This window comes from Scyliorhinus canicula, chromosome 1 (genome assembly GCF_902713615.1).
Source record: "Scyliorhinus canicula chromosome 1, sScyCan1.1, whole genome shotgun sequence".
NCBI classification, from domain to species: domain Eukaryota; kingdom Metazoa; phylum Chordata; class Chondrichthyes; order Carcharhiniformes; family Scyliorhinidae; genus Scyliorhinus; species Scyliorhinus canicula.
The window spans coordinates 87,685,623-87,711,656 of NC_052146.1; the positions used below are offsets into that span (position 1 = coordinate 87,685,623).

At 47.6% G+C, this 26,034-nt stretch overlaps 1 protein-coding gene across 1 annotated transcript; it reads right to left on the reverse strand.

Moving 5' to 3' along the window:
- Nucleotides 1-7,241: 7,241 nt before the first annotated feature.
- Nucleotides 7,242-22,646, reverse strand: LOC119964851 (CD276 antigen-like). The gene is made up of 5 exons (XM_038794911.1): nucleotides 22,220-22,646; nucleotides 20,624-20,714; nucleotides 18,588-18,941; nucleotides 16,003-16,287; nucleotides 7,242-7,556 (listed from the first exon to the last, which is right to left on the reverse strand). Exons 2-5 carry the CDS (start codon nucleotides 20,685-20,687, stop codon nucleotides 7,396-7,398), a joined length of 864 nt encoding a protein of 287 aa, XP_038650839.1. The 5' UTR covers nucleotides 20,688-20,714; nucleotides 22,220-22,646; the 3' UTR covers nucleotides 7,242-7,395.
- Nucleotides 22,647-26,034: the final 3,388 nt, after the last annotated feature.

The window sequence follows — 26,034 nt, forward strand, 5'->3', positions numbered from 1 at the left end:
GGGTCTTTTGTTAAAATGGCAAGCAACAGGAAGGTCAGGATCCTGAATGCACACAGACCGAAGATGCTCAGCAAAGCGATCACCCAGTCTGCGTTTGGTCTCTACGATATAGAGGAGACCACATTGGGAGCAGCGAATGCAATAGACCAGGTTGAAAGAGATGCAAGTGAAACGCTGCTTAACCTGGAATGAGTGTTTTAGGCCTGGAATGTTAAGTATGGAAGAGGTAAAGGGGCAGGTGTTACACCTTCTGCGATTGCATTGGAAAGTGCCATGGGTGATGGGAGAGGTGGAGGAGTGGACTAGATTGTCTCAGAGGGAACGGTCTCTGTGGAATGCTGACAGAGGGAGTGAAGGGAAGGTGTGTTTGATGGTGGCTTCACGCTGCAGTTGGCGAAAATGGCAGAGGGTATACGGAGGCTGGTGGGATGAAATGTGAGTGTGGGTGAATGTGATTCGCACTATATATAGTTGCCAATATCACTCCATGTATATATGTTCGTTACCTACCCGTTGTAAGATCAATGCTGTATATAGTTGCCAATATAACTCCGTGTATATATGTTCACTATCCACCATTGTAAATGCAGTTGCACTATCCGACCACCACGGGGAGTCGCTCTGGGAGTACGTGAAAGTTTGTACTGGGCTCCTCTCTTGGCTCCGCCCAGGACTCCTCCCCCTGGGACCGATGTATAAAGATCAGTGCCTTAGAGCCAGCCTGCCAGTTCATCTGAAGTTCAACGACGAATAGGCTGGCTCTGTTGTAAGTGTATTAAAGCCTCTGTTCAAATCCAGAGAGAACGAGGGGGACTCTATCCTTATTCTGGGAGGGAGTGGAGGGGCGAGGGTAGTGGCGCGGGAGATGGACCGTACACTGTTGAGGGCCCTGTCCACAACTGTAGGTGGGAAATCACGGTCGAGGAAGAAGGAACACATTTCGAAGCACCATTTTGGAAAGTGTCATTATCAGAACAAATGCGACGGAGGCAAAGGAGTTGAGAGAAAGGGATGGAGTCCTTACAGGGTGTAGGGTGCGAAGAGCTGTAGTCCAGATAGCTGTGGGAGTCAGTGGGCTTGTAGTGGATAGTCTATTGCCGGAAATGGAGACAGAAAGATTAAGGAAGGGAAGGGAAGTGTCTGAGATAGTCCAGGTGAAAGTGATGGAGGGATGGAAACTGGAAGTGAAGTTGATGAATTTTTCCAGGTCCGGGCGAGACCATGACGCGGTACCAAAATAGTCATCAATGTATTGGTAAAGGAGTTGTGGCAGGGGGCCCGGATAGGCCTGGAACAAGGAATGTTCCACATACCCCATAAAAAGGCAAGCGTAGCTAGGACACATGCGGGTACCCATTGCTACACCTTTGATTTGGAGAAAGTGAGATGAGTTCAAGGAGAAGTTGTTGAGAGATAGAATGAGTTCAGCCAAGCAGGGGAGAGTGGTGGTGGATGGGAATTGTCCAGCCCTCTTTTCAAGAAAGAAGCGAAGAGCTCTCAGGCCATCCTGGTGTGGGATGGAGGTGTAGAGGAATTGCACATCCATGGCGAATAGAATGCGGTTAGGGCCCGCGAACTGGAAGCTGTCAACATGATGCAGTGCATCAGAGGAATCCCGGATGTAGGTGGGGAGGGAATGTACCAGAGGAGTGAGGATGGAGTCAAGATAAGAAGAAATAATGTTCAATTTTCAATTGGAGTAAGGTGCTACCATTCCCTTAGTGCCCCTGACTGGCCGGGAGAAATCAACCTGTGTTGCTCTTTCTAGTTATCCTGTAACTATTGATTGAAAGTCAATGCTCTGCACAGCATGTCCACTCAGTTTCCAGGAAATACCTTGGAGATTTTCCCAAATTGCCAGTATGACATCAGCAGAGATCCAATTACCCTAAAGAACACAGGGATTCCAAAATTATTCTGGCAGCAGAGTGGGAAAAGATCTGGAGAAAGATGCAGCACAAATGTTCAGCTCAAAACACGTACTGAGTGCTGAAGTAACAGAAACTCAAATTGTTGATTAACAAAACGTTAATTTTATTTCTTTGTAGCATAAATATAAAATGCTGTAACAATATGTATTTATACAGTGCTTTAACAGAGTAAAACATCCCAAGGCTTTTCAGCACACATTTTAACACTGTGTCACATAAGATTAGGGCATGTAGCTTAAAGCTGATCAGAGAGGTAGGGTTAAAGGGGTATCCTAAAGGAGACGAGAGAGCGATTGAGAGGGAATGCTGGAGTTTATGGTCTAAGCTGGTGAAGACATTGAGGTGCACAGAGATGTGATGTAATATAAATATAAAAGTAACAAAAACATGTAACTAATTGTATTTTTTGAAAAAGCAACAATTCACTTCCGGTGGCTCCCACTCATGGTAGACTTTTTGGACCTTTTTCCCGGCTAACAGAGTATCCCACCAGTTTATGGATTCATGGACCAAAAGTGGTCGAAAAAGGAGAGTAGAGCGGTCGAACGTTGGTGTGGAGCCTGCGACACAGGGGATGATGGCAGAGGGTCAGGGTCATAGCCTGTCTGCCCAGTGGTCAACGGAGCAGTTAGTGACTTTCTTCCATGAGACATTTGCCAGCAGAGGAAGGAGAACTTGGAAGACCTGGCCAGGGTGGTGGATCGTATAAAGGCGGGGATCGGCCGCATGGAAATGAGGCTGGTGGCCTAGGGCCACGCTATCCGGAAGGTGGATCCGGAAGGTGGGGAGCACGAGGAGCAGCTTGCCTTGATGGCAGCGGAGATGGTGTTGATGAGAGATCAACAGAAGAGGCTGCAGGACAAAGTGGAGGACTGGAGAACAGGTTGTGCAGGCAGAACAAAAGCATCTCAAAATGTACCAAGTGCATTGAGTTGTTTGCAAAACAATATTTAAAAATTTACAGAATCAAAATCCTGCAGGAGATAGATAACTATATTACTGGATTAAATAAAATAAAGTTCTTGGAGATTATAAATATGAAAGGATAGATCAGACAGCGCTTAGTTTTCAACAGATTGAAAGATGTTAGGATACCGGACCAGATCCCAGCATTTGTTAGGATATCGTACAAGAACCTGAAACACGGTTTGGAATTATGTAAGGAAAGGGCACTCCACCCTCGAAGTGATGACTCTGACCATAGGTATTTTTTAAATAAAAGTTTGTTTTAACATAACACAGAATTAACCACATCAACAGTTCTTAAAAGGAAAATCTTACTATATGTACCACTTACAAATAAAGTTAACAAAGAGATGATTTGCTTAGTTGTGTAGAGACTTTTGGAGAGAGAGAGAGAAAATCCAGCACATTAAGTTAAATGGTTGTAGCAATAAACTCCATCTAAACAGTCTTGCATTTGGAAAAGCCTTCAAAGCTGCGTGGACAGGACAGTCTCTATGATGAGCGATCAAATACCACAGAAACGAAGGAGTAGTCCGAATTGAAGGCTTTAATCGACAAGATGTTTCCCCAGCAGCTTGAGTACAGGAAGAACGATGGCTGCTTGGAAACACGGGTTCTTATACCCCGCCTCACTGGGGGAGCTACCTTCGTCTTGACCAATGAGAAAGCAACACTTGGGCCAAAGAGCAGCGAGCCTTCTCCACCAATAGCAGCTCCAGGTACCGCAGTGGCGTGCAGAGGGGGGGGGGGGCGACGGTGCATTGGCCCCGGGCATCCATTGGATGGGGGCATCCAATCAGAGAAGGAAAAAAAAAAAAAAAAATTTTTTTTTTTTTTTAATTTTTTTTAAAATTTAGATTACCCAATTATTTTTTTCAATTAAGGGGCAATTTAGCGTGGCCAATCCACCTACTCTGCACATTTTTTGGGTTGTGGGGGCGAAACCAACGCAGACACGGGGAGAATGTGCAAACTCCACACGGACATTGACCCAGAGCCGGGATCGAACCTGGGACCTCAGTTCCGTGAGGCAGTTGTGCTAACAACTAGGCCACCGTGCTGCCCCAGAGAAGGAAATAAGATAGTAATTTTAAAATTTCAGCGGTGATAAATCAATTTTTGGAGGCTCACCACACTGCAGAGGCAGTTGTTAGCCCATTATCCCTTTAACATGTACCCTTTCTGTCTAGAGAAAATGGTCCTTCTCCCCATCCCCCCCACGCGCATGCGCATGATGTACGTGGTCCAACCATCAAAAGCAACAAGCAGACGTGGCTGTTCGTTCCTGCGTTTCCTCGAGTCATAACTCGTCTTTTCTTCAGCTTTTTGTGCATCTAGATTAGTTCTTTTACCTACTCAGGTCAGTGAATAGCTCTAGAACAGGTGCAACTACGGTTTTTATAGGTTTTCTGGCGATATTTAATGAAATATTTACGTGGGATGTAGTAAGAGTGAAGCCTGGATGATCAGAGGACTGCTATGGCATTTAATCTCGGAATAGGAGACATTTATTCCTTAACATGCTAATATTCGAATACAGATACCATTAATTTGCAAGTCTATGATATAAATTGCACAAAATTATCAGTGGAGAATCAGTGTGAAATAATTTGATACGAAGGAACAAAGAAATGAAATATGGTTTATCCGTCTGCAACTGACCGATTGTTTACCATTTTCTTCCCATTTTCTCATGCGTCTTACGGTTTTTGAGATAGAAAATGAAATGTTACGAGTATTTCATGTACAACCGAGTGGAGCACAGAACAGGAAAAAAAAGAGGGCCAGAGTCGAAGAAGAGTCCCATCAAAGAGGGGCATTAGATGCATGGATAAAAAGAAGTAAAGAAGAAGTAGGAGGAGCTGGAGAAGTAAAAGATGATGTGGGTGCAGAGAAGGATTTTTCTGATACGAATTCAGCTCGGTCAGAACATAATACTCTCTCTCCTCAGTCTCGTTGTCAGGATGATGATCCATGTGAAGAAAATAAAGAAGATATTTGCATATTTTTGCAAAGAAGCGATTTTGGCTGTTTGAAGAAACCGATTCCAGATCATTTGAAGATGACAATATTACAACATGGCCCTGAAAGATATCAGAATAAAAGTGGTCCATTTGCTGAGAAGGATGGGAGATCATTTTCCAAACAGTGGTTTGATAAAGTTTCCACAAACAGAGAAATTGTGGAGAGAAAATGGTTGTTATACTCTCCATATCGGAAAGCATGCTACTGTTTTGTTTGCTTTTTGTTTTCAAAGGAGCATTTGTTGTCTGTGTCAAACTTTGGAAAGGAAGACGGTTTCTCCACTTGGAGAAAATTAAATCCAACAATACCTGACCATGAGAAAAGCCCTTCTCATAGAGCTCACATGAGGGAATACCTGAACCTTGTAGTTCGACTCCATCATTCAACTACGATAGATGCTGAACTTCAACAGCAAATGTCTGCTGAAAAGAAAAGATGGAAAGCTATAACTGAATGGATTGTCGAGGTTATATCCTTTCTGGCAAAACAGAATCTGGCCTATCGTGGACATCGAGGAGAAGGAATATCTGGGTTATCAGAGCCAGGGGAGACAGTCAGTGAAAATACAGGAAACTTTCTAGCAACAATCAGACTTTTGGCCAAATATGATGACATCTTAGCAAAACACTTGCAGAGAGGGAAAGAGAAACCAAAAAGTGTCACCTACTTGTCCAACAGAATTCAAAACGAAATAATCAATCTTCTTAGTGAAACTGTCAAGAAAAATATAATTTTCGAAATTAAGGACGCAAAATATTTTAGCATAATGCTGGATTCAACTCCAGATATTGCCCATGAAGATCAGGTTTCTGAAATTCTGCGTTACGTTCATATTGATGAAAACAGAAAAGTAGAAATAAAGGAGGCATTTCTGGGATTTTTTCAAGTCAACAAGAAAGATGCAGTCAGCCTGGTAAATAAAATTCAGGAAAAATTGGAAGAAGACAAAATTTCCATGAATGACTGTCGTGGTCAAGCATATGATAACGCAGCAGTTATGGCTGGAGTGAGAGGAGGTGTTCAACAAAAAATTCTTGAAGTTAACCCAAAAGCTGTGTTTGTGAACTGCGAGAACCACAGCCTCAATTTGTCCTGTGTCCATGCAAGTGAGGTGCAACCTGTTGTTACATTTTTTGGCATTCTAGAAAAACTCTACTTTTTTTTCTTCATCTACTTCTCGTTGGGAAGTGTTAAAATCATTTGTCACTCGGACTCTGAAAAGACAGTGTGACACAAGATGGACTTCCAGCCATGATGCTGTGCAAGTAATCCACGAAGAGTGTGACAACGTTATTGCAAGCCTTCAACACCTGCTGGAAGGAGAATTTTCAAGGGAAACTAAATCTGATGCAGGATCGCTACTGAACTCTATTCAACAGTTCCCGTTTATAGCTTTATTACATTTTTGGTACTCAGTTTTATCATCAGTGGATAAAGTCTCAAAACGTTTGCAGGATCCGAAAATGGGGTTCCATGAAGCTTCTTGTGATTTGAGTGGACTTATTCATATCTTGAATTTGAAGAATGACGAAATTATCCACAATGCAATAGATTTAGCCAATGGATATTGTCAAAATTGGGGAATACCAATTGCACGAACAAGGAGAAGAATAATAATGCCTGGAGAGTCAGCAAGAGATAGTGGACTGATGGCACAAGAAGAAATTAATAGAGTAATGGTTGAGATTGTGAACAGATTAAAAACTGAAATTGAAGACCGCAGTGTCCGTCTTCAAAGACTCAGTGACCGATTTTCTTTTCTTCTGAACTTGAATTCAGGAGTGATTGAAGATGAACAAGAAAGAGAGAAATTAAAAAAGGAATGTTCAGACTTTGCAAATTATTATGACAATGATGTGGTTGCAATTCAGTTATATGACAAAATTATTGATTTTGTGATGCTCCTTCGAGCTGGAGGGAATAGAGTTCCCCCTGATCCTAAAGATGCTCTGGAGTCTTTACTGCAGTATGGGAGGGATGTCTTTCCGACGCTGTGTGTTTCATACAGATTACTGCTTACAATCGCATTTTCAGTCGCAAGCTGTGAAAGGTCATTTTCAAAACTGAAATTAATAAAAACATATCTGAGGTCTTCTATGTCACAGGAGCGACTGACCAACCTGGCTTTAATAAGCATTGAAAAAGAATTTCTCACAGCTGATGTAAAAAGTGAAGTAGTTCAGGTGTTTTGTGACAGGAGGTATCATTTGGGGAAAAGAACTTAATAAATTTGATTGATTTATATTAAAATCGAATAAAGCGTTTATTTCATGTTTCATCTGTGTTTATATATTCAAAATGTTTTCCTTTCTCATAATATTTCTCAGTATATTAGGCCTTATACTTGAGTCTTTGGGGCATACAATCACGATTTGCCCCGGGCATCACCAGACCTCTGCACGCCACTGAGGTACCGTAGTACCTCTAGTCATACTACCGCACTCTAATAACACACATTTTCTTGAATGATCCATCAACAATCGTGGCATCCATTTTGTGTTTCTCTAATTATCGGATGAGATTGTCTCTGGTACACAACTCTCACGAGAATTAAAATGATTAAAAATTCAACGATAAGGAGAGGGACTGCAAATAACCATCGATTTCTTGTCTGCGTTTCATAAGGTTTCAGTTCTGTAAAAAAGGGAAAATAACTGTTATTAATTAAGGCGGTAGTTTCAGTGTTAGTTTGGTTTTCTTTGCTCATAGATTAAAAATTTAATAACACTGGGATAGCCCTGTAGCCTCACGGCACTGCGGTCCCAGGTTCGATCCCGGCACTGGGTCACTGTCCGTGTGGAGTTTGCACATTCCCCCCGTGTTTGCGTGGGTTTCACCCACATAACCCAAAGATGTGCAGGGTAGTTGGATTGGCCATGTTACATTGCCCCTTAATTGGAAAGAACTAATTGGGAATTCTAAATTTAATAAAAAATAGATTATAATTTCCTCATCAGTATAGTGGTTCGTATCCCCAACTGTCATGTGAGAGACCAGGGTTCAATTCTCCGATAGGGAGCTTTGAACTTGTCCTGAAGCTCTCCTGGCATATATTTTGGGCCAGCACGGTAGCACAGTGGTTAGCACTGTTTATTTACAGCGCCAGGGACCCAAGTTCAATTCCCGGCTTGGGTCACTGTCTGTGCGGAGTCTGTATGTTCTCACTATGTCTGCGTGGGATTCCTCCGGGTACTCCGGTAAGTCCCGAAAGACATTCTGTTAGGTGAATTGGACATTCGGAATTCTCCCTCAGTGTACCCGAACAAGCGCCGTAGTGTGGTAACTAGGGGATTTTCATAGTGACTTCATTGCAGTGTTAATATAAACTTATTTGTGACACAAACACAGATTATTATTAATATAGAGCAATATGGGACTTCCAGTTACGGTGATGTGCTGAGCGGACGTACATCTGCTCTGGCTCTCCTCCCAATCAGACCCAAAAATAACGACTTTTTCCATGATTCTTGGCTCAAAAAGTCAAAAAAGGCATTAGCAGCAAAGAGGCAAAAGAGAAGATGCCAGAAAACGGTGGTTCAAAGGGCTAGCGAGAAGGCAGAAGCAGCAGCAAGGGGCAGGAGCAGCGAGAAGGCAGAAGCAGCAGCAAGGGGCAGGAGCAACGAGCAGACCGACCAGCGGACTCATGAGACGAGGCTGAGGCCCCGGCGAAACAAGAGAGGGGGCAAACGGTGACCCGAACGGAGGAGCATGAACAGGCAGCGACGCTCCCCCACTACACCGGAGGAGGGATGGCAGACATTCCTAAAAGAAGAACTGATTGCCATGAGGGAGGCAATCAAAATGGAACTCCAGGTGATGATGAAAGAGGTGGTGATGGAAGCGATTGCCGCCCTCCAGCGCATAATAGATGGACTGGGAAAGAAGGTGGAAGCTCAGGAAAGGACGATCCTTGACCTGGAAAGGGCGGCAACTGACCAGTGATAGGAGCGTGGCTCTGGAGACCGAGTGAAGAGGTTGATGGTGGCCCAAGGCAACCGGAGGGGAAAGGTAGAGGACCAGGATAACAGGTCCAGGCGACAGAACGTCCATATTGTGGGTCTGCCAGAGGGGGTGGAGGGAAGGGGCCCAAAGGACTACATCGCCCACATGCTGGGCAACTTCATCAGGAGTAACAGCTTCCCAAACCCCCCAGAACTCGACAGGGCCCACAGGTCGCTCCGGCCAAAACCCAAGACTGGGAAGCAGTCGAGTGCGATCATTGTCAAGCTGCACCAGTACCAGGAGCGGGAAAAGATCCTGAGGTGGGCCTGACAGATGAAATTGTGCTCGTGAGAAGGTCACAGAATAAGAGTCTATCAGGACATTGGGGCAGACCTCGGAGAGAAAAGGACCGAATTTAATAAGATGAAATCGTCACTCTACAAAAGGTGGGGTGAGGTTCAGAACGTTGTTTCCAGCCAGACTCTGGGTAACTTACAAAGGAAAAGAATATTACTTCAGCACCCCAGCGGAGGCCGGAGAGTTTGTGTGAACCAACAATCTAGAGAAGGAACAAACACGGCAATAATGAGGGCAGTGGGGAAAAAGACAGGAAGTGGAGGACGAAACGGGACCAAGACCTGTTGTATGGACTCTGTTTGTGCGGGACTGTGCTGCCTCATTTTCGGACTCAAGTAGGAGGACAGCAAGAGGGAAGCAAGGAGAGGAGAAACAGGTGAGGGGGTCAGGAAGGAAAAGGAGACAGGCAGACAGATCAGAGACAGGACGGGATCAGCGCAGGGAGGGGAGCCACCGTACTAGCGGGGGTGGGCTAGCACAGGTTGACGAGTAGTAAAGGGGGCCGCGGCGTAAAGAGGGAGCGCCTAGCCAAGGGTGGGGGGGAAAAACAGAAAGGGGGATGTATACAGGGGAGGGAAAGGCAGGGGAGGCGACAGGAAGAGGAAGGGGAGACTCACAGAACAGAAAAGGGGCCAAAAGATAGGAAAGGGTTGGCAACAAGAAAGGCACAGGCTTCAGCAGGCATAGAGCAAGCTGAGGAATCAAGATGGCGCCGCAAGCAGACCACTTTGGAGGGTCCCTAAACAAAGGGAGACCCCAGAGTGCAGGGGCACACCCACATGGCGTACACATAGTTGGCAGCCATGTTGGGCATCCCCTGGACAAAGGGAAACCCCGGAGCACAGGGGCCCAACCTCATGGGGAGAACGGCGACCGCAGCCATTGTGAAAGGCCCCCTAACAAAGGGAGACCCCAGAGTACAGGGGCTCATCAAACAGGTAAGTATGGTTGATCCCACAGGAACAGGAGGACAAAAACCTCCCACCAGGACAGTCACCTGAAATGTAAGGGAACTTAACGGCCCAGTGAAAAGATCCAGAGTCTTCACCTACCTGAGAAGCCTGAAGACTGACAAAATCTACCTACAGGAGAAGGATAGATTACTGGTAAGGAAGGTCTGGGTGAGACAAACGTACTATTCATGATATGGACGAAGGCTAGGGGAGATTGATCAGCAAGAGGACGAGATTTATTAAGACCAGGACGGTTACAGACCCAGGGGGACGGTACATCATGGTTAGCAGTGTCCTAGACGGGGCACCAGTAGTCCTGGTAAATGCCTATGCCCCAACTGGGGCGAGACAGACTTTATAAAAAAGACCATGGCGGAAATCGCGAAAACTGACACACACCAACTGATTATGGGGAGCGTCTTCAACTGTGTACAGGACCCACTTACTGACCGATCGAGCCCCAGAACGGGGAAAGAAAGATGGGCATAGCTAAGGAACTGGGAGCATTTATGGAGCAGATGGGGGTGGTGGACCCATAGAAGTTCCTATACTCAAGAGAAAAATAATTCTCGTTTTTTTCCCCAAGTGCACAAGATATACACTTCTTTGCAGTGGGGAAATCGGTGCTTCCAGGAATTATAGGAGCGGAGTAATCCGTGATAGTCATCTCCGACCACGCTCCGCACTATGCGGACGTGTGATTGGAGACGGGCCATGCCCAGCGCCCCACATGGAGGCTGGACACAGACCTCCTGGCCGACAAGGCCTTCTGCCAGAAAACATCATAGGCGACTACGTGACTAACAACCGGAACGGGGAAGTCTCACCTTCCACGTTCTGGGAGGCACTGAAGGCTGTGATCAGAGGGGAAATTATAGCCTACAAGACATGTAGAGATAGGGAAGATAGGGAAGACAGGGAGGCCAGGCCACAGCTGATAGACTTTTTCACAGGTTGAGTTTGTAACCTGAGAAGATTCCGAACTCTCCTAGGATCCGCATGATTGCCTTCAGCCCTTCCTGTGGCTTTGAGACGTACAGGAGCAGGTCATCTGCATAGAGTGAGACTCTGTGCTCTGCCATCTTGGAGGTGGACCGAAAGTACTTCGAGGCCCCGACCGTAGACATGTTGGCGGAGAGGAAAACGCTACAAATAGACTTTAACCTGCTATCCACCAGGAAAGCAGTGTACAAACTCCGCCAGACATGGGAGACCTTCTACGAACACGGAGAAAAGGCTGGCCGCCTACTGGCTCACCAGCTGAGAAAGCAGGCAGCCACGAGGGAAATAGCACAGGTGAGGGACAACAGAGGCAGACTGGTGGCGAAACCAAAAGAGGGCAATCAAGCATTTGAGACCTTCTAACGAGGGCTTTACACCTCCGAGCCCCCCAATGGGGATGAAACAGTTTCTAAACGGACTGGAAATACCCAAAAAAGACAAAGACCCGAATGTGGATCATACTGACCCATTTCACTGCTGAATGTGGATGCAAAAATACTTGCAAAAGGTCCTGGCTAAAAGTCTGAAGAACTCCGTACTGGAGATGGTCGCTGCAGACCAAACGGGCTTTGTCAAGGGTAGGCAACACATTGCTAACATCAGGCGGCTGATGAACGTAATAATGACCCGCGCTGGGGAGAGAACACCAGAGATTGTCTCCCTGAACGCTGAAAAAGCCTTTGACAGAGTCGACGGAAGTACCTCCTCAAGGTACTGGAACGGTTTGGGCTAGGAGCGGGATTCACCACCTAGGTGAGACTCCTGTACAACACTCCCAAAGCGAGCATCCGAACTAACACCACCAGCTCTGAATACTTCCAGCTACAAAGAAGCAGAAAGCAAGGCTGCCCATTGACCCCGCTCCTGTTTACGGTAGCCCTAAGGAGTGCGAAAAACTGAAAGGCTATCCAAAGAGGAGACAGAGCACAGAGTCTCACTCTATGCAGATGACCTGCTCCTGTACGTCTCAAAGCCACAGGAAGGGCTGAAGGCAATCATGCGGATCCTAGGAGAGTTCGGAATCTTCTCAGGTTACAAACTCAACCTGTGAAAAAGTGAGGCATTCCCAGTGAACCCAAACGGGGAGGGACAGCCCTCGAGAACTCCAGTTCAAAATAGCCCAAAACAGATCCACAAGTGGAAACTGATCAGCCTGGTGGAGGAAGTAAAAAAGGACCTACGGAGGTGGGGCGCACTCCCACTCTCCCTGGCAAGTAGAGTGCAGATGGTCAAAATGAACGTGCACCCGACACTTTCTGTTCAGGTCCAGACCGATCTTAATCCCCAAGGCATTCTTTTAGAACTTAGATAGCTTAATTATGGCATTTGTGTGGGGAAGGGTGGGGGGGGGGGGGGGGGGGGGGGGGGGGGGAAGAATCCGAGAGTCCCCACATCAAGACTGCAAAGGAGGAAAATTAAGGGAGGCCTGGCACTGCCAAACCTGCAATATTACCACTGGGCAGCAACAGCGGAAAGAGTGAGGGGATGGGTGCACAAACCCAACTCGGAGTCGGTGTGGATGGAGGATGCCTCCTGCAAGGGAACAACCCTCCAGACCATGACCACAACAGCACCCCCATCGGCGAAATACACATCAAGCCCAGTGGTAGCGGCCACACTGAAACGTGGGGCCAACTAAGACAACACTTCGGGCTGACCAAGAAGACCCCTTGGGCCCATCTGCGGTAACCACAGATTCCCCACAGCCATGCTAGACACCACCTTTAAGAAATGGAGACAGGATGGGGGAACACTGACGGTTAGGGACCTCTACGTAGGTCACAGACTAGTGACACTGGATGAACTGACGGAGGAATGGGAATTGCTGACTGGACAGGAAATGAGACACCTGCAAATCAAACGCTTCCTCCGCAAAGAGACAGCAGGATACCCTGGTCCCGGAGTCTACACTATTAGAAGACCTGATGACCACTGACAGTAAGGAGGAGGGGTTCTGTGGGAAAATATACAGACAGCTGCAGGACTCAGCCCGAACACCAGTGGAAGAGACCAGACGGAAATGGGGACAGAAGTGGGATGGGGACTCTGGAGCGAAGCACTGAGCAGGGTCAACTCCACCTCCTCCTGCACAAGGCTTAGCTTCATGCAGCTCAAAATGGTGCACAGAGCACACCTGACCAGAACCCGAATGAACAGGTTCTTCCCGGAGGTGAAGGATAAATGTGAACGGTGCCAGACGGGCCCGGCCAACCACACCCACATATTCTGGGCTTGACCCAAACTTGCTGGTTTCTGGACAGTCTTCTCCAAGGCAATGTCCAAGGTGAAATGAAATGAAAATCGCTTATTGTCACGAGTAGGCTTCAAATGAAGTTACTGTGAAAAGCCCCTAGTCGCCACATTCCGGCGCCTGTTCGGGGAGGCTGTTATGGGAGGTTGTGGGGGTGAGGGTGAGGGTGAAGCCCTGCCCAAATGTGGTAATCTTTGGGGTATCAACGCAGCCAGAGTTACACATGGGGAAGGGGGCCAACGCCCTTGCTTTCGCTTCCCTAATCACACGCCAGAGAATCCTGCTTGGCTGGCGATCGGCAACACCGCCCACAGCTGCAGACTGGCTCGCTGACCTCTCGGAATTTCTCCACCTGGAGAAGATTAAGTACGCCATCCGAGAGTCGCAGGAAGGCTTCCTTACTGCATGGGGGCAATTTGTAGGTTTGTTCCAGAACTTGTTTGAGGCCAGCAGCAGCCAGTGGAGGGGGAACTAGAAGGCGTAGAGAGGGAAAAAACAAAAGACAAGGAGGAACGCCAGGGACGCACAACTCAGGGAGGAGGGCGGGGACAGAAGGCAGAGAGTCTGTCCCTCTTTGTCCATCTCAGACAAGGAGAAGGGGGAGCACACCCGCTGACCGACCAGGGAGGATAGCTGGGGTGTGGGCGGGGAGGAGAGAGAGGATAGCTGGGGTGTGGGCGGAGGAAAGAGAGGATAGCTCGGGTGTGGGCGGGGAGGAGAGAGAGGATAGCTGGGGTGTGGGCGGGGAGGAGAGAGAGGATAGCTCGGGTGTGGGCGGGGAGGAGAGAGAGGATAGCTGGGGTGTGGGCGGGGAGGAGAGAGGACAAGCTGAATTAGATGGCAGCAATCTGTAAATAAAGTAATGCAAGACAAAAGCCTTTCTTCTTTACACTGTACAATAAATAAACACAAACATCAATGTACATAAATGTTGAAAATGCCAATAAAATGAATTTTAAAAAATACATAGCAACTATAAATTAGATCCTTAAAGCCAGTTACACTTTTAGGATTGTTTTTACACTGGATAGTGTAGTGATTCAGGATTAGACCAACATGTTTATAAGTTGGCCGGAATTTGCTGGCGGTCCGCTGGCAGTGTGTTTATCCGGTCCCACCGGCAACACACCCCCCACCCATGGGTTTCCTCGAGGCATGGGTGGTTTCAATGGGAATTCCCATTGACAGCAGTGGGAGCAGAGATTACCGCCACCAGCGAATGGCACGTTGACTCCCGCCACAGAGAATCCCACCCAACAACATCGTTGATGTTGAAAAACATCCAAAAGCGCTTCAGGTTAGCATAAATCAGCAAATATAAAATTGACTATTCCAAAAAAGACTTGCACTTATATCATGCCATTCATGATTTCAAAGCTCTTTACATCCAGTGAAGCAGTTGAACTTCTGGTCATTCTTGAAATGTAGGGACAGCAGCAGCCAACGATTGCACAGCAAGATCCCACAAGTGGTGGTTGATGGACACGGGGGATAATTCCCCAGCTGTCATTCACAATATTTTTAACATCCACTTGATAAAACATTCGGTGGAGTGGGGAACAGGTGACAGGGTTACAGCACTGGACTCTCAACCAAGATTTGGTTCTGAATTCTTTGGAGTGGAAGGGGGTCTTCAACACACAATCTTCTACCACTGATGCATGGCTGATATTGCCAAGAGAGATGTTGTTGGGGAAAGCATGGCAGACAACTAATCAAAGACATTTTAAAGGGAGGTTTTAAAGGAGAAGGGATCGGGGAGAATGGTTGGGGGGGGGGGGGGGGGGGGGTTCTGCTGGCAGACAGTGGTAGGAAAATGCCAGTAAGCAGGTTAGGAGTAAAGCAGAGTCCTCAGAGGGTTGGCGAGTGAGGGAAGGTCAGAGAGATAAAGGGGGACAAGGCCACAAATGGGACTGAAAACAAGAATGGGAATTTTAAATTTGAGGTGCTGTGGTGACAAGAGCCAGTGAGGACAAGATGAGTTGGTGCATTTTAAAGCAGGATAGGGTAAGGATTTTGGAAGAGCTGAAGTTTATATAGGGTGGAAGATACAAGAGAGCAGAGAGAGAGAGATAGAGACTGTTTCACTTGTATCCCAGTATGAAAGGAAAATACTAAAGTGGAAAAAAACAAATACAGTTGCCATAATCAATTCACAACTGGAGGGCTAAATGGTATTTAAAATAAACATGTTTGTCACAATCTAGAAGCCCAAGCATGGAACTGTTCCTTTTTTGATCTTGGAAAATAATGAGCTGAAGAACATCAATAAATCAAGTACCACCCATTGTGCAGCTGTTCAGGCTTCTGAAACAGAAACACCATGTCGATCAAAAATAGCTCTGAAGAACTGAAATTAGAGTTATGGTCTACAAGGTGGCCAATGGCAGCTTCTGTATCCAGGAATCAAAACTGTCACCCACGGACTGAGAAAGCCCCACTGGCTATCTGTAACTGGCACAATTCACTTCACTTCACCCAAATATTCAGAGTTCAAGATGTGCGATTCAGCATTCTGGTTCAAGACTATGGGGGTCCTGAGCACTGACGGTGCAGGATATACAAGATAACCTACCTTTCAAAAGGCCAAATGTTCGAGAAACTGATTGGTGTAGCATATCATTCCTTAATCTAAATGTGTAGTTAGAGCTTCTATTGGCATCACCAATTTCCAGAATACTCTGCAGAGAGTAGAGGCCATCTCCACTTTTTTGGTATAAAGTCTCAGACAATGGAGAAATATCCTCATTTTCTTCATTGTACCAGGTAACAGAAGCCTTAGGATAACCTTGGGTTTCAAATTTGAACACTGTCCCAGAGGGTCTTAGTTGAATAAAAAAGTCAGGTTCCTTGTAAAATGCTGGAGAGTAAATGCAAACAAGTCGTCAGGAACAAGAAAGAAAATTGACAAACATAATGCCAACTTATTACAGTTAATTAATTACAGTAATTGAATAAAGCTATAAAAAGCTTTAAAATGTTCAAAAACAATGGCAAGTACAAACAGACCAGTAGCAGTTATTATCATTACAGCGATCAATTTGTAAAGATACTTAAAATATTGTAAACAAATAATCTAGATATGACGTGTAAAGTGCTACAAAACCCAGCCAGCTGCTGTTAAAGATTCAGGATTGAGTAGCGTACTGTCCAGCTGTTTAGATTGCCAATGAAGATCATTAAGAAATAGCTGAACTGGGTTAAAAACAGCTACACGTGTTAAACTAAATGAGTTGTCATGTGGTACCATCACCCAGCAGAAGAAATGCTCCATAACTGCTGCATATTTACATAGAATTTTCAGTGCAGAAGGAGGCCATTCGGCCCATCGAGTCTGCACCGGCTCCTGGAAAGAGCACCCTACCCAAGGTCAACACCTCCACCCTATCCCCATAACCCAGTAACCCCACCCAACACTAAGGGCAATTTTGGACACTAAGGGCAATTTATCATGGCCAATCCACCTAACCTGCACATCTTTGGACTGTGGGAGGAAACCGGAGCACCCGGAGGAAACCCATGCACACACGGGGAGGATGTGCAGACTCCGCACAGACAGTGACCCAAGCCGGAATCGAACCTGGGACCCTGGAGCTGTGAAGCGATTGTGCTATCCACAATGCTACCGTGCTGCCCCACACGTCCACATATCACGTCCACAGAGGCTGCGTTAATGTAACAGTTCGATCTTCTTGAAAACGTGGAGCCTCTGAGTTAGTGGCCGAGGAGTGCTGTTTTATAAAGTTCCTCAGAAACAATTTTAAACAGATGGGCACAAAAATTAACTTGTAATTTCATAACTACTCCAGAGTGTCTCGGGATACCATCTTCCTACCCTGAATTGGCAGCTTCTAAACTCAGTTTCCAACACAGTTTAATCAGTACAGCAGATGGGAAAATGTAAAGGAGCTTTAGCAAATAGGACCTGATAACTAAATCAACAAGATTCACCAAATTTTACTGAAATCCTTTCATGAGATTTAGAACACAAATTGAAGCACATATTTCCTCTCCCTTTCCCTGCCATTTGTCCCTCCTCTTCTCCTCTTGCCCCTGTAAGAGTTTGACTCTTTGCTGAGGAAACTAGTGCTATGCTCGGTATTAGTTTAAATCATCACTATTCATACCTAACCCTTAATAATAAATTTTAGGGGTTTTTCCACCCATGAAGCTGTCACATTTCAGCTTAAACCTGTAGCCGGCCACATAACCCAGCAGGTTGGAGAACAGCCAATAGGATTGACCATCTGTGGCGATTGTGCCTTTAAGAGCAATACAGCAGAAGAGAGTCACCTGGCTTGGCGGACCAATTGGAGTGGGTAATCACTCCAGGGCGTAGGGCTTCAGAATCCCTACAGTACAAAAGGAGGCCATTCGTCCCATTGAGTCTGCACTGCCGCTCCGAAAGAGTATCCAACCCATATCCACTCCTCCGGGCAATCCCTGTAACCCTAGCGAACCTGCACATCCCTGAACACGAAGGGCAATTTAGCGTGGCCAATCCATCTAACCTGCACCCCGTTGGAGTGTGGGAGGAAACCAGAGCACCCGGAGGAATCCCATGCAGACACGGGGAGAACGTACAAACTCCACACACTCACCCCAGGCCAGAATTGAACCCGGGTCCCTGTTGCTTTGAAGCAGCAGTGCTAACCAGGCCCTCAGTGGTTAGCACTGTTGCTTCACAGCTCCACGGTCCCAGGTTTGATTCACACTTGGGTCACTGTCAATGCGCAGTCTGCACGTTCTTCCCGCGTCTCTGTGGGTTTCCTCCGAGTGCTCCGGTTTCCTCCCACAAGTCCCGAAAAAATGCTGTTAGGTGAATTGGGCATTCTGACTTCTCTCCCTGTGTACCCGAGCAGGCGCTGGAATGTGGCGACTAGGAGATTTTCACAGTAACTTCATTGCAGTGTTAATGTAAGTCAACTTGTGAAAATAAAGATTATATTATTACATTACACCATCCTAATTGAGATGTGGCAAGGTCAGCAAATACACCACTGACATTGTTGGAGCAGAGATGAGCTGATCCCACCTGGTCTGTACTGTTTGCTGCAGACCCTCAACAGTTAGACTCACTGGATCATTGCAGGTGGCTAAGAAGTATGATTTTAATTTACAGCACTGACAACAAAAAAGAACACAGAAATAAGTAAGTACCAGCAAATATTAGTGAGAGTGTGTCCTGGTCACTTCCTTTTATATTACTGACAAAGCATTTGTATTGTCCAGCATCCTCTGCTCTCCCTCGTTCCAGCTTCATTGAGGCATTCCCGTGTTTTAATTCCTCCAGGAACAAGCTTGTCCTCCCAGAATACCGAGAGCTTTGGTGACTCAGTTGCTCTTTTCCATAATAATAACTATAAACAACTTCCTCTGTCTCAACGCGCAGCCAATTGATGACCAGTCCTTCAAGTGATGATGCGTCCTGAACTGTAAAGCTACACCTCAGCACCGTGTACTGGCCGTAGATAGCTGTCACTGGTGTCTTTGACGTATGGACCCTAAATTCAGCTGTGAAGAAAAAGAATAGATCAGTAACACCAGCATACGAAGAGGAGATCTACTGTAAAGCTTTTGCATTAAAGGATGGTTATTATGAGAAGATTTATCCTTGAACACATACCAAATATAAAACTAAGTTATCACCTCCTCTGTATTTTCTCCCCTCTCTGGATGGGTTGATGTTTCCTGGTGTACTGTCTCACCCACTCAAGCAGCTCAACTGAACATTGCCTCTCACACAAGAGCCAAAGTACCGTGATACTAAATTGTACTACTTGGGGGGTGGGGGGGGGGGGGGGGGGGGGGACATTCTGCAGCAATCAGGTCAGGACCAAAAATCTGTCTTTTTAAACCTATAAAAGCCAGTGGGCACTGGTCCCCCAATTCAGGAGGGACCAAATTTACATGAGCTTGTTGAGCATCGACTGTGCAACAAATCTGGTATCTACTTGTGTGGGCGTCTGTTGTCAAACCGAGATCTCTGTTCACCAAAGAGTTATGCAGAAGCAGAGAAACTTTTAAGGAGTTATGACGATATTAAAATTATGGAACGGTGAGAGAGGACAAGATAAAGACGAATAACCAATTTCAACCCATACAACATCTCGAGTACCGAAAGCCCAAACATAAATAAATTAAATAAATCTGAACACAGTAACCATGTATGCGTCCTGAACTGTAAAGCTACACCTCTAACCCTAACTGACAGCTTTGAGGAAAACACAAATATTAGTTAAATGCCTGGTACAGAGGGATTGTATTGGACAATTGGTTAAGCACTGGTCTTTCAATACTGGGACACAGGGATGAATCTAATCCAGGTTTATTTGCATGGACAGTTTGATTTGAGCTCCCACTGACCATGAGCACAGAATACAAAGCTGCCCCTAAATTGGCAATCTCACTCAGAGAGCCTCACTGGCTGACTAAGATCCTGGGAGGAAATGAGTCAGCGGTCTAGGAGTAAGAGACCCTTTTGTGAGATTTCACTGGAGGCCCATCATTGGGCCGACAGCTTCATTCTACCCTAACAAAGTGCTCTATCCTGACAGGATTGATGGATTGGTGTTGGAAATGCTCAACAAGTCAGCCAGCATCTAAGTTCAGGTCGAGTTCTGATGAAAGGTCACTGGGCCTGAAATGTGGACTCTGTTATATTCCTCAAGTTCTGCAGATATTCAGCAACTGTAATGTTAGGGGCTGGTTTAGCACAGTGGGCTAAACAGCTGGCTAGTAAAGCAGAACAAGGCCAGCAGCACGGTTCAATTCCCATACCAGCCTCCCCGAACAGGCGTCGGAATGTGGCGACTAGGGGCTTTTCACAGTAACTTCATTTGAAGCCTACTTGTGACAATAAGCGATTTTCATTTTTATTCAAGTTGAAATGGAAAATGCTCAGCTGCTGCCCGACATAACTTCCCTCGCCTCAAAATTGGCATCAAAATACTAACTTCAATTTAAACCACAACATAATCAGAAAACTGCAGAACAGGCCAGGCTGTTAGTTCTCAAAATATCTTGGTACTTTTCCACTCAACGTACAAACATATCGATGTTGGAAATACCCATTAAAAGGAACGAGAATTACAAACAAAACATATCAATTTGTGCCCAACCGCTAATTGGTGAAAAGGATTTACAGGTTATTTACCAAAATGTGTATAAGACAACAGTTTAATTGAAAGTCTTACCAACAGCTGAACTGATTCCAATCAGGAGCAAAACAGCAAGCAGATTTCTCAAAATACTTTTCATAATACTTTAATCTCCTACTCCCGGCACCTGTCAACATAAGAGAATACAATGAACAGAAGATCAAAGGGAGGGTTCGATGTTGGGTGAATGAAAAAGGAATTGAGAAGCAGCTTGAAGTTAAATCAATCCCAAATGCTCCTTGGAATTACCCAGAATGCCTTTGTCAAATGATTTGGCTGAAGAAACAATCGCAACTCAATTCACCAGACACGATACAGGAATGCAACCCCAATGTGTCACGAGTCCTATGTCAAATCACGACCCCTGATCCAGGACTACATGTAGTTTTCCACCGCCACCCTGTAGTGATCTCTATATGTGGATGTACACAAGGGGTTAATGTGTAATCAGGACCACCACATGATCACTAGAGCGCTGGACCAACAGGGGTATAAAAGGCAATGACATTGGGTTTCTGTCTCTCTGGGGGGGGGGGGGGGGGGGTGCACTGTGACCAGGGCAATAGCAGAGTAGTTCAGATGGCTAGTGGAGTTATGTATAGTTACTGTAGTTAGATCTTGTTAACCTTATCACTGGTATCAAAGTTAAAGTAAAGAACTCATGCAATTATTGTTATAGTTACTCAATAAACCTTTTGTTACTACTGGATGAGTTTGAGTCTTCTTCATCGAGTTTCAGAAGACCACTTCATTAGCTAAGGATTGAGTAACACATTACCTACCACACAGGTAACAAAACACACCCCACACCCCCATTTTTAATTTCCAGCGTTTACAATATATCAGCTGATGTATGACACTTTGCAAGACACCAATAACCTCTTTGTGGATTGACCCTGTTTTCATCCATCAGAATGTTGATTTTCGACACTGATTTTCAATCTTAACCCAGCAACTAAACACACCGATTGGCACAAATTCCAAAATAAGCTTTTTAACGTTCGAGAGGCGTCAATTACAGGAGAAATGGTGACATCTTTGTACCGTGGGGACATCACCTCAGCATGTTGGCAGCTAAGGGATTCCCGAGCTTCTTTCTGTCCGGACTGCATAGGCTCCTAGTATTGGTCACTGATAATGGGCAAGCAGTAATGTTATTGCGTGGTACCGGAATATCACCGATATTCTCCCTGTCAGCCAAACTAGCTCGTGGTTCGAGCCTCTGATTCTGATTAACTAACATTGTTTTATGAAAGCAAATTACTGCCGCTACTGGAATCTGAAACAGAAAATACTGGATACCAGCAGCACGTCTGACAGCATGTGTGTGGAGAGAAGGGAGCTAACGTTTCCAGTCAAAGACTTTGACAGTCATCCAGATTCGAAACATTTTGTTCTCTACAGGGATTATGCTGAGTCCAACATGATATCACATTTGTAAGTGGGGCATTGCTGAGAGGTCTGCTGAAATATCAACAGATGTGACATTTTCTGTTCAAAGCTTGACTGGCAGTACAGGTATTTGTGACCAATTTGTAGCAAGAGGAGTCTCTTTACCCACCCCCCCCAATTCTCCTAATTTCTGCACTTTGTAAACGATAACAAATAAACTCATTAATGAATTTTCTTTACCTTCACACAGCCTGCGGCTCCTGCTCCAGTCACTAGCTCTTCTCTCCACTCCGCAATTTCACCAGTATTGGGAGATTCTGGAATTGCTGGTTGTATACAACACTGGGTGTATCCGTCATTACGTCATGTGGGCGGAATTTGACGCTCTCGCCCCGGAGTCAATTTCCCACCATCGAATCCGGCCGGAAAATCCGCCGCTGAATCGGGTCCGGAGGATCACTCTCTGGTGGGACGTCCGGAAAATCCAGCCTGGCTCCGTCCACAGCACCTTGGAGCCAGAAACTACTGAGACGAAGACAACCGGGAACTTCACCACTTACAACCATTTACATCTCTGCACGGGGTCCAGAAGCACCGCGCTCCTTCCAGAAACATCTCTGAGTTTCTCTCTGATCGGGCATCGCCCACAATGCGGTTAGAGGCTGACCTACACGTTGGGAGGAACTCCCAATGATGTACGCCCGCCCCCAATGACGGTAAACCCGCCCCATTTGACACCAATGATCTGGAATTGAAAACACATACAGTAAACACTGTTTGCATGTCATTAGTGGGCCTGACCTCCGCCTCCGATGGGCTGAATTCCCCACAGCGTGCTACACTTGCCGTTTTAAAAATGGTGAAACTGGCATTGTAGGCGATGAGGTAGGCGATAGGACGTGGAGAGGCCGATTGTGGGCTGCCGGGTTGGACACTGGCCTGGCTGGCTGGGCTGGGGGGCCCTACCAGGGCCGGGAGGGTTGACAGGAGAAGACGGGGTGGCCAGGGTGACCCCCCCCCCCCCCCCCCAAAGGGACAGGGCTGTGTCCAGGCACAGACGGGCATCACTGCAGCCTTTAAGGCAGCCATCTTGCTGCGTACCTCATTGACCACTCACCTTGGCCCCCTGGTTCTGCAGAGTGACACAGGCAGTATGGGTGCCCCTACCCCTGCTCCCCATCCTCCGCCATAGCCCCCCACCACCCAACCGGGTGCCACCCATCGAGGGAGGGGGAATTACGCAGCCCACCCAAGGGCAATGTGCAGGATAGGGGCTGTGGAGCAGGGATGATCGCCAGAGCCAGAGACCTCGATGGTGCCCAGTGGATCTGGTTGGGTACGGGGATACGCACCATGCTAACATGTCAGCCTTTCACCCCACCCCCTCCAGACAATGGATATTGGAATTCAACCAACAATGATGGCCTTCCCCCTAGTCGCCGCAGCCCTGAGGGATACCTTGTGGCTGTATGAGCTGGAGCTGCTCGAGGAGGAGGAAGCTGCAGCAGTGGAGCCTGCAGCAGAGGAAATGGAGGCGACCGCCCAGGATGGAGAGCTGGCCGGCAACAGGCCGTGGAGGAGGAGTTGACAATGAGAGGCCCCTTGAGGCCTTGCATGTACTGGCAGCACCTGTCATTCAAGCACCTGCTGGACTGGCAAGTCGTCGAAGACTCCAGCTGAACAGGGAGACAGTGCGACCTATCTGCCAGATCATGGCACACCTGGCACTGTGTGGGTATTTGGGAGCTAACCTACTCCTGGTCAGCGCCGGCCCTAGGGTTGCTGGCGCCCCGGGCAAGCTGAACTTCGGCGCCCTTGGGGGGGGCGGGGCCGGGGGGGGGGGGGGGCTGAGGGAGGGGCCGAGGGGAGGGGGGGAAGCCGAGGGGGGGGGGCCGAGGGGCCGGGGGGGGGGCGAGGAGAGGGGGGGGGCTGAGGAGAGGGGGGGCGGGGCCGAGGGGGGGCGGACCCGAGGGGGGAGCGGGGGGGCGGGGCCGCCCTGGGGGAGGGCGGCCACCGCGCATGCGCTGGTTGGCACCGGCCCAACTGCGCATGCGCGGGACCCGAGTCTGGCGCCCCCTAGCACATGGCGCCCCGGGCGACTGCCCGAGTTGCCGGTGCCTTGAGCCGGCCCTGCTCCTGGTGGCTGTCAAGGTGACGGTCACCCTGAACGTTTACCCCACGGGGTCCATCCAGGTGCTTGAGTGGGGACCTCTCCGGGTTCTCATAGAGCTCGCAGCACAGGTGAATCCACGCCATCAAGGAGGTCCTGTCGGCCCAATCGGCATAATACATCCAGTTCTTTTTCAGAAAATATTTTATTGAGGCCTTTATAATTTTAACCAACAGAGAGATCCAACACACACAAAAAAACCCACATTAAAATACCCAACTCCCCCCCAGCCCTAGCTACACATACATTAGATTCCCTATCCTTATTTGTCACTTCCATGCCTCCCCCTTCCCCTCCCCCCTCCTGCTGACGGTCAATTCTCCTTGAAGAAGTCGATGAACGGCTGCCACCTCCGAGCGAACCCCTGTAATGAACCCCTTAAGGCAAACTTAATTTTCTCTAGCCTAAGAAACCCTTAGATGTGTCTCCTGCAACATGGCCATGTCCGCTTCAGTTGCCTCAAGTGCGCGAACACACGGGCCCTTTTGACTGGCCCATTCAGTCCCTGACCGTTCCACGTGACCAGCCTGGTCAGGGGGCACCCCGCTGCCCTTCCCTGCCGATCAACCATAACCTCTCCTAGGCCAATGTGTGGCCCATGACCCGCACCTCCCTGACCCCCCTTGGGCAACAACCGACATCAACCCTCCTCCACTTTGAAAGACCCCTCCCTGTCAGCAGTATAATCCCCCCTGCCCAACACCCCCACTCATACTCCCCCTCCAATCCGCTCCCCCCCCCACATCGATCTTCAGCTGACCCCCCACTTTACTTCCGTGAACTAGCCCGCCCAGCTAGCTTGGCACCCCCCGACCATGGCGCCTAGCATCCTACCCTCCACTGATTTCCCCTCCCCCTGCGCTTAGTGCAAACAGTCAAAACAAAGACAAGAAGTAAAAACAAACAAACATTCCCTCCCAAGGTCCGAACACAGAGACCCACACAGTGCCAGGTGTCCCTTAACAATGCACTATAAAACAGCCTAACCCCAAACAGAACCGAAAAAATGAAAGAAGCCCAAACAACAAAAACCCAAAGTTTTTCACAGCATGGTTCAGTTCTCCTCAATCAAAGTTTAAGGTCCTCCTTCTGTCAGTCCAATCTCCTTCATGAAGTCCGCTGCCTCCTTTACCGAGCCAAAGTACAGCTCCCAGCCCCATAAGCGAGCCGGGTACAGTAAACCAAACGTACCATCCTTCTTGTAAAGGGCCAACATGGCCTTATTAAAGCTCGCCCTCCTCTTTACGAGCTCTGCTTCCAATTCTTGGTGCACCCGAATCTCGACGCCTTCCCACGTGCATCGCCTCGTCTGCCTGGCCCACCTCATGATGCGTTCCTTGTCCAGGAATTGATGCAATCGCACCACCGTTGCCCTCGGCGGCTCACCCCCCTGGGGTTTGCGAATCGGTGCGCTGTGGGCCCGATCCATCTCCAATGGCCGCTCAAACGCACCTTCTCCAAGCAGCTTCTCCATCATCTTCCCAACATACGTACCCACATCCGATCCTTTGATTCCCTCCGGCAGACCCACGATCCGGATGTTCTGCCTCCAAGAACGGTTCTCCAGGTCCTCCACTTTCTCCAGCAGTTGCTTCTGCTGGTCACGCATCAGCCCAATCTCAGCTGCCATCAAGGTGGGGGTCTTCCTCATGCTCCCCAGCCAGCTCCTCCAACCTCTGGATCGCCTGTTCCTGGGCTCCCAGTCTCGTCTCCACGTGGTCAACCACCGCCTTGATCGAGTCCACTGTCCGGGACAGGTCCTCCGAACTATCCTTCTGCTGTTGGATGAACTACTCATTCAGGAAGCTCACCAACTGGTCTATCGATCACTAAGTCGACGGGGCCAGACCCTGCCTGTCCACCATACCTACGCGCGTTGTCCGCT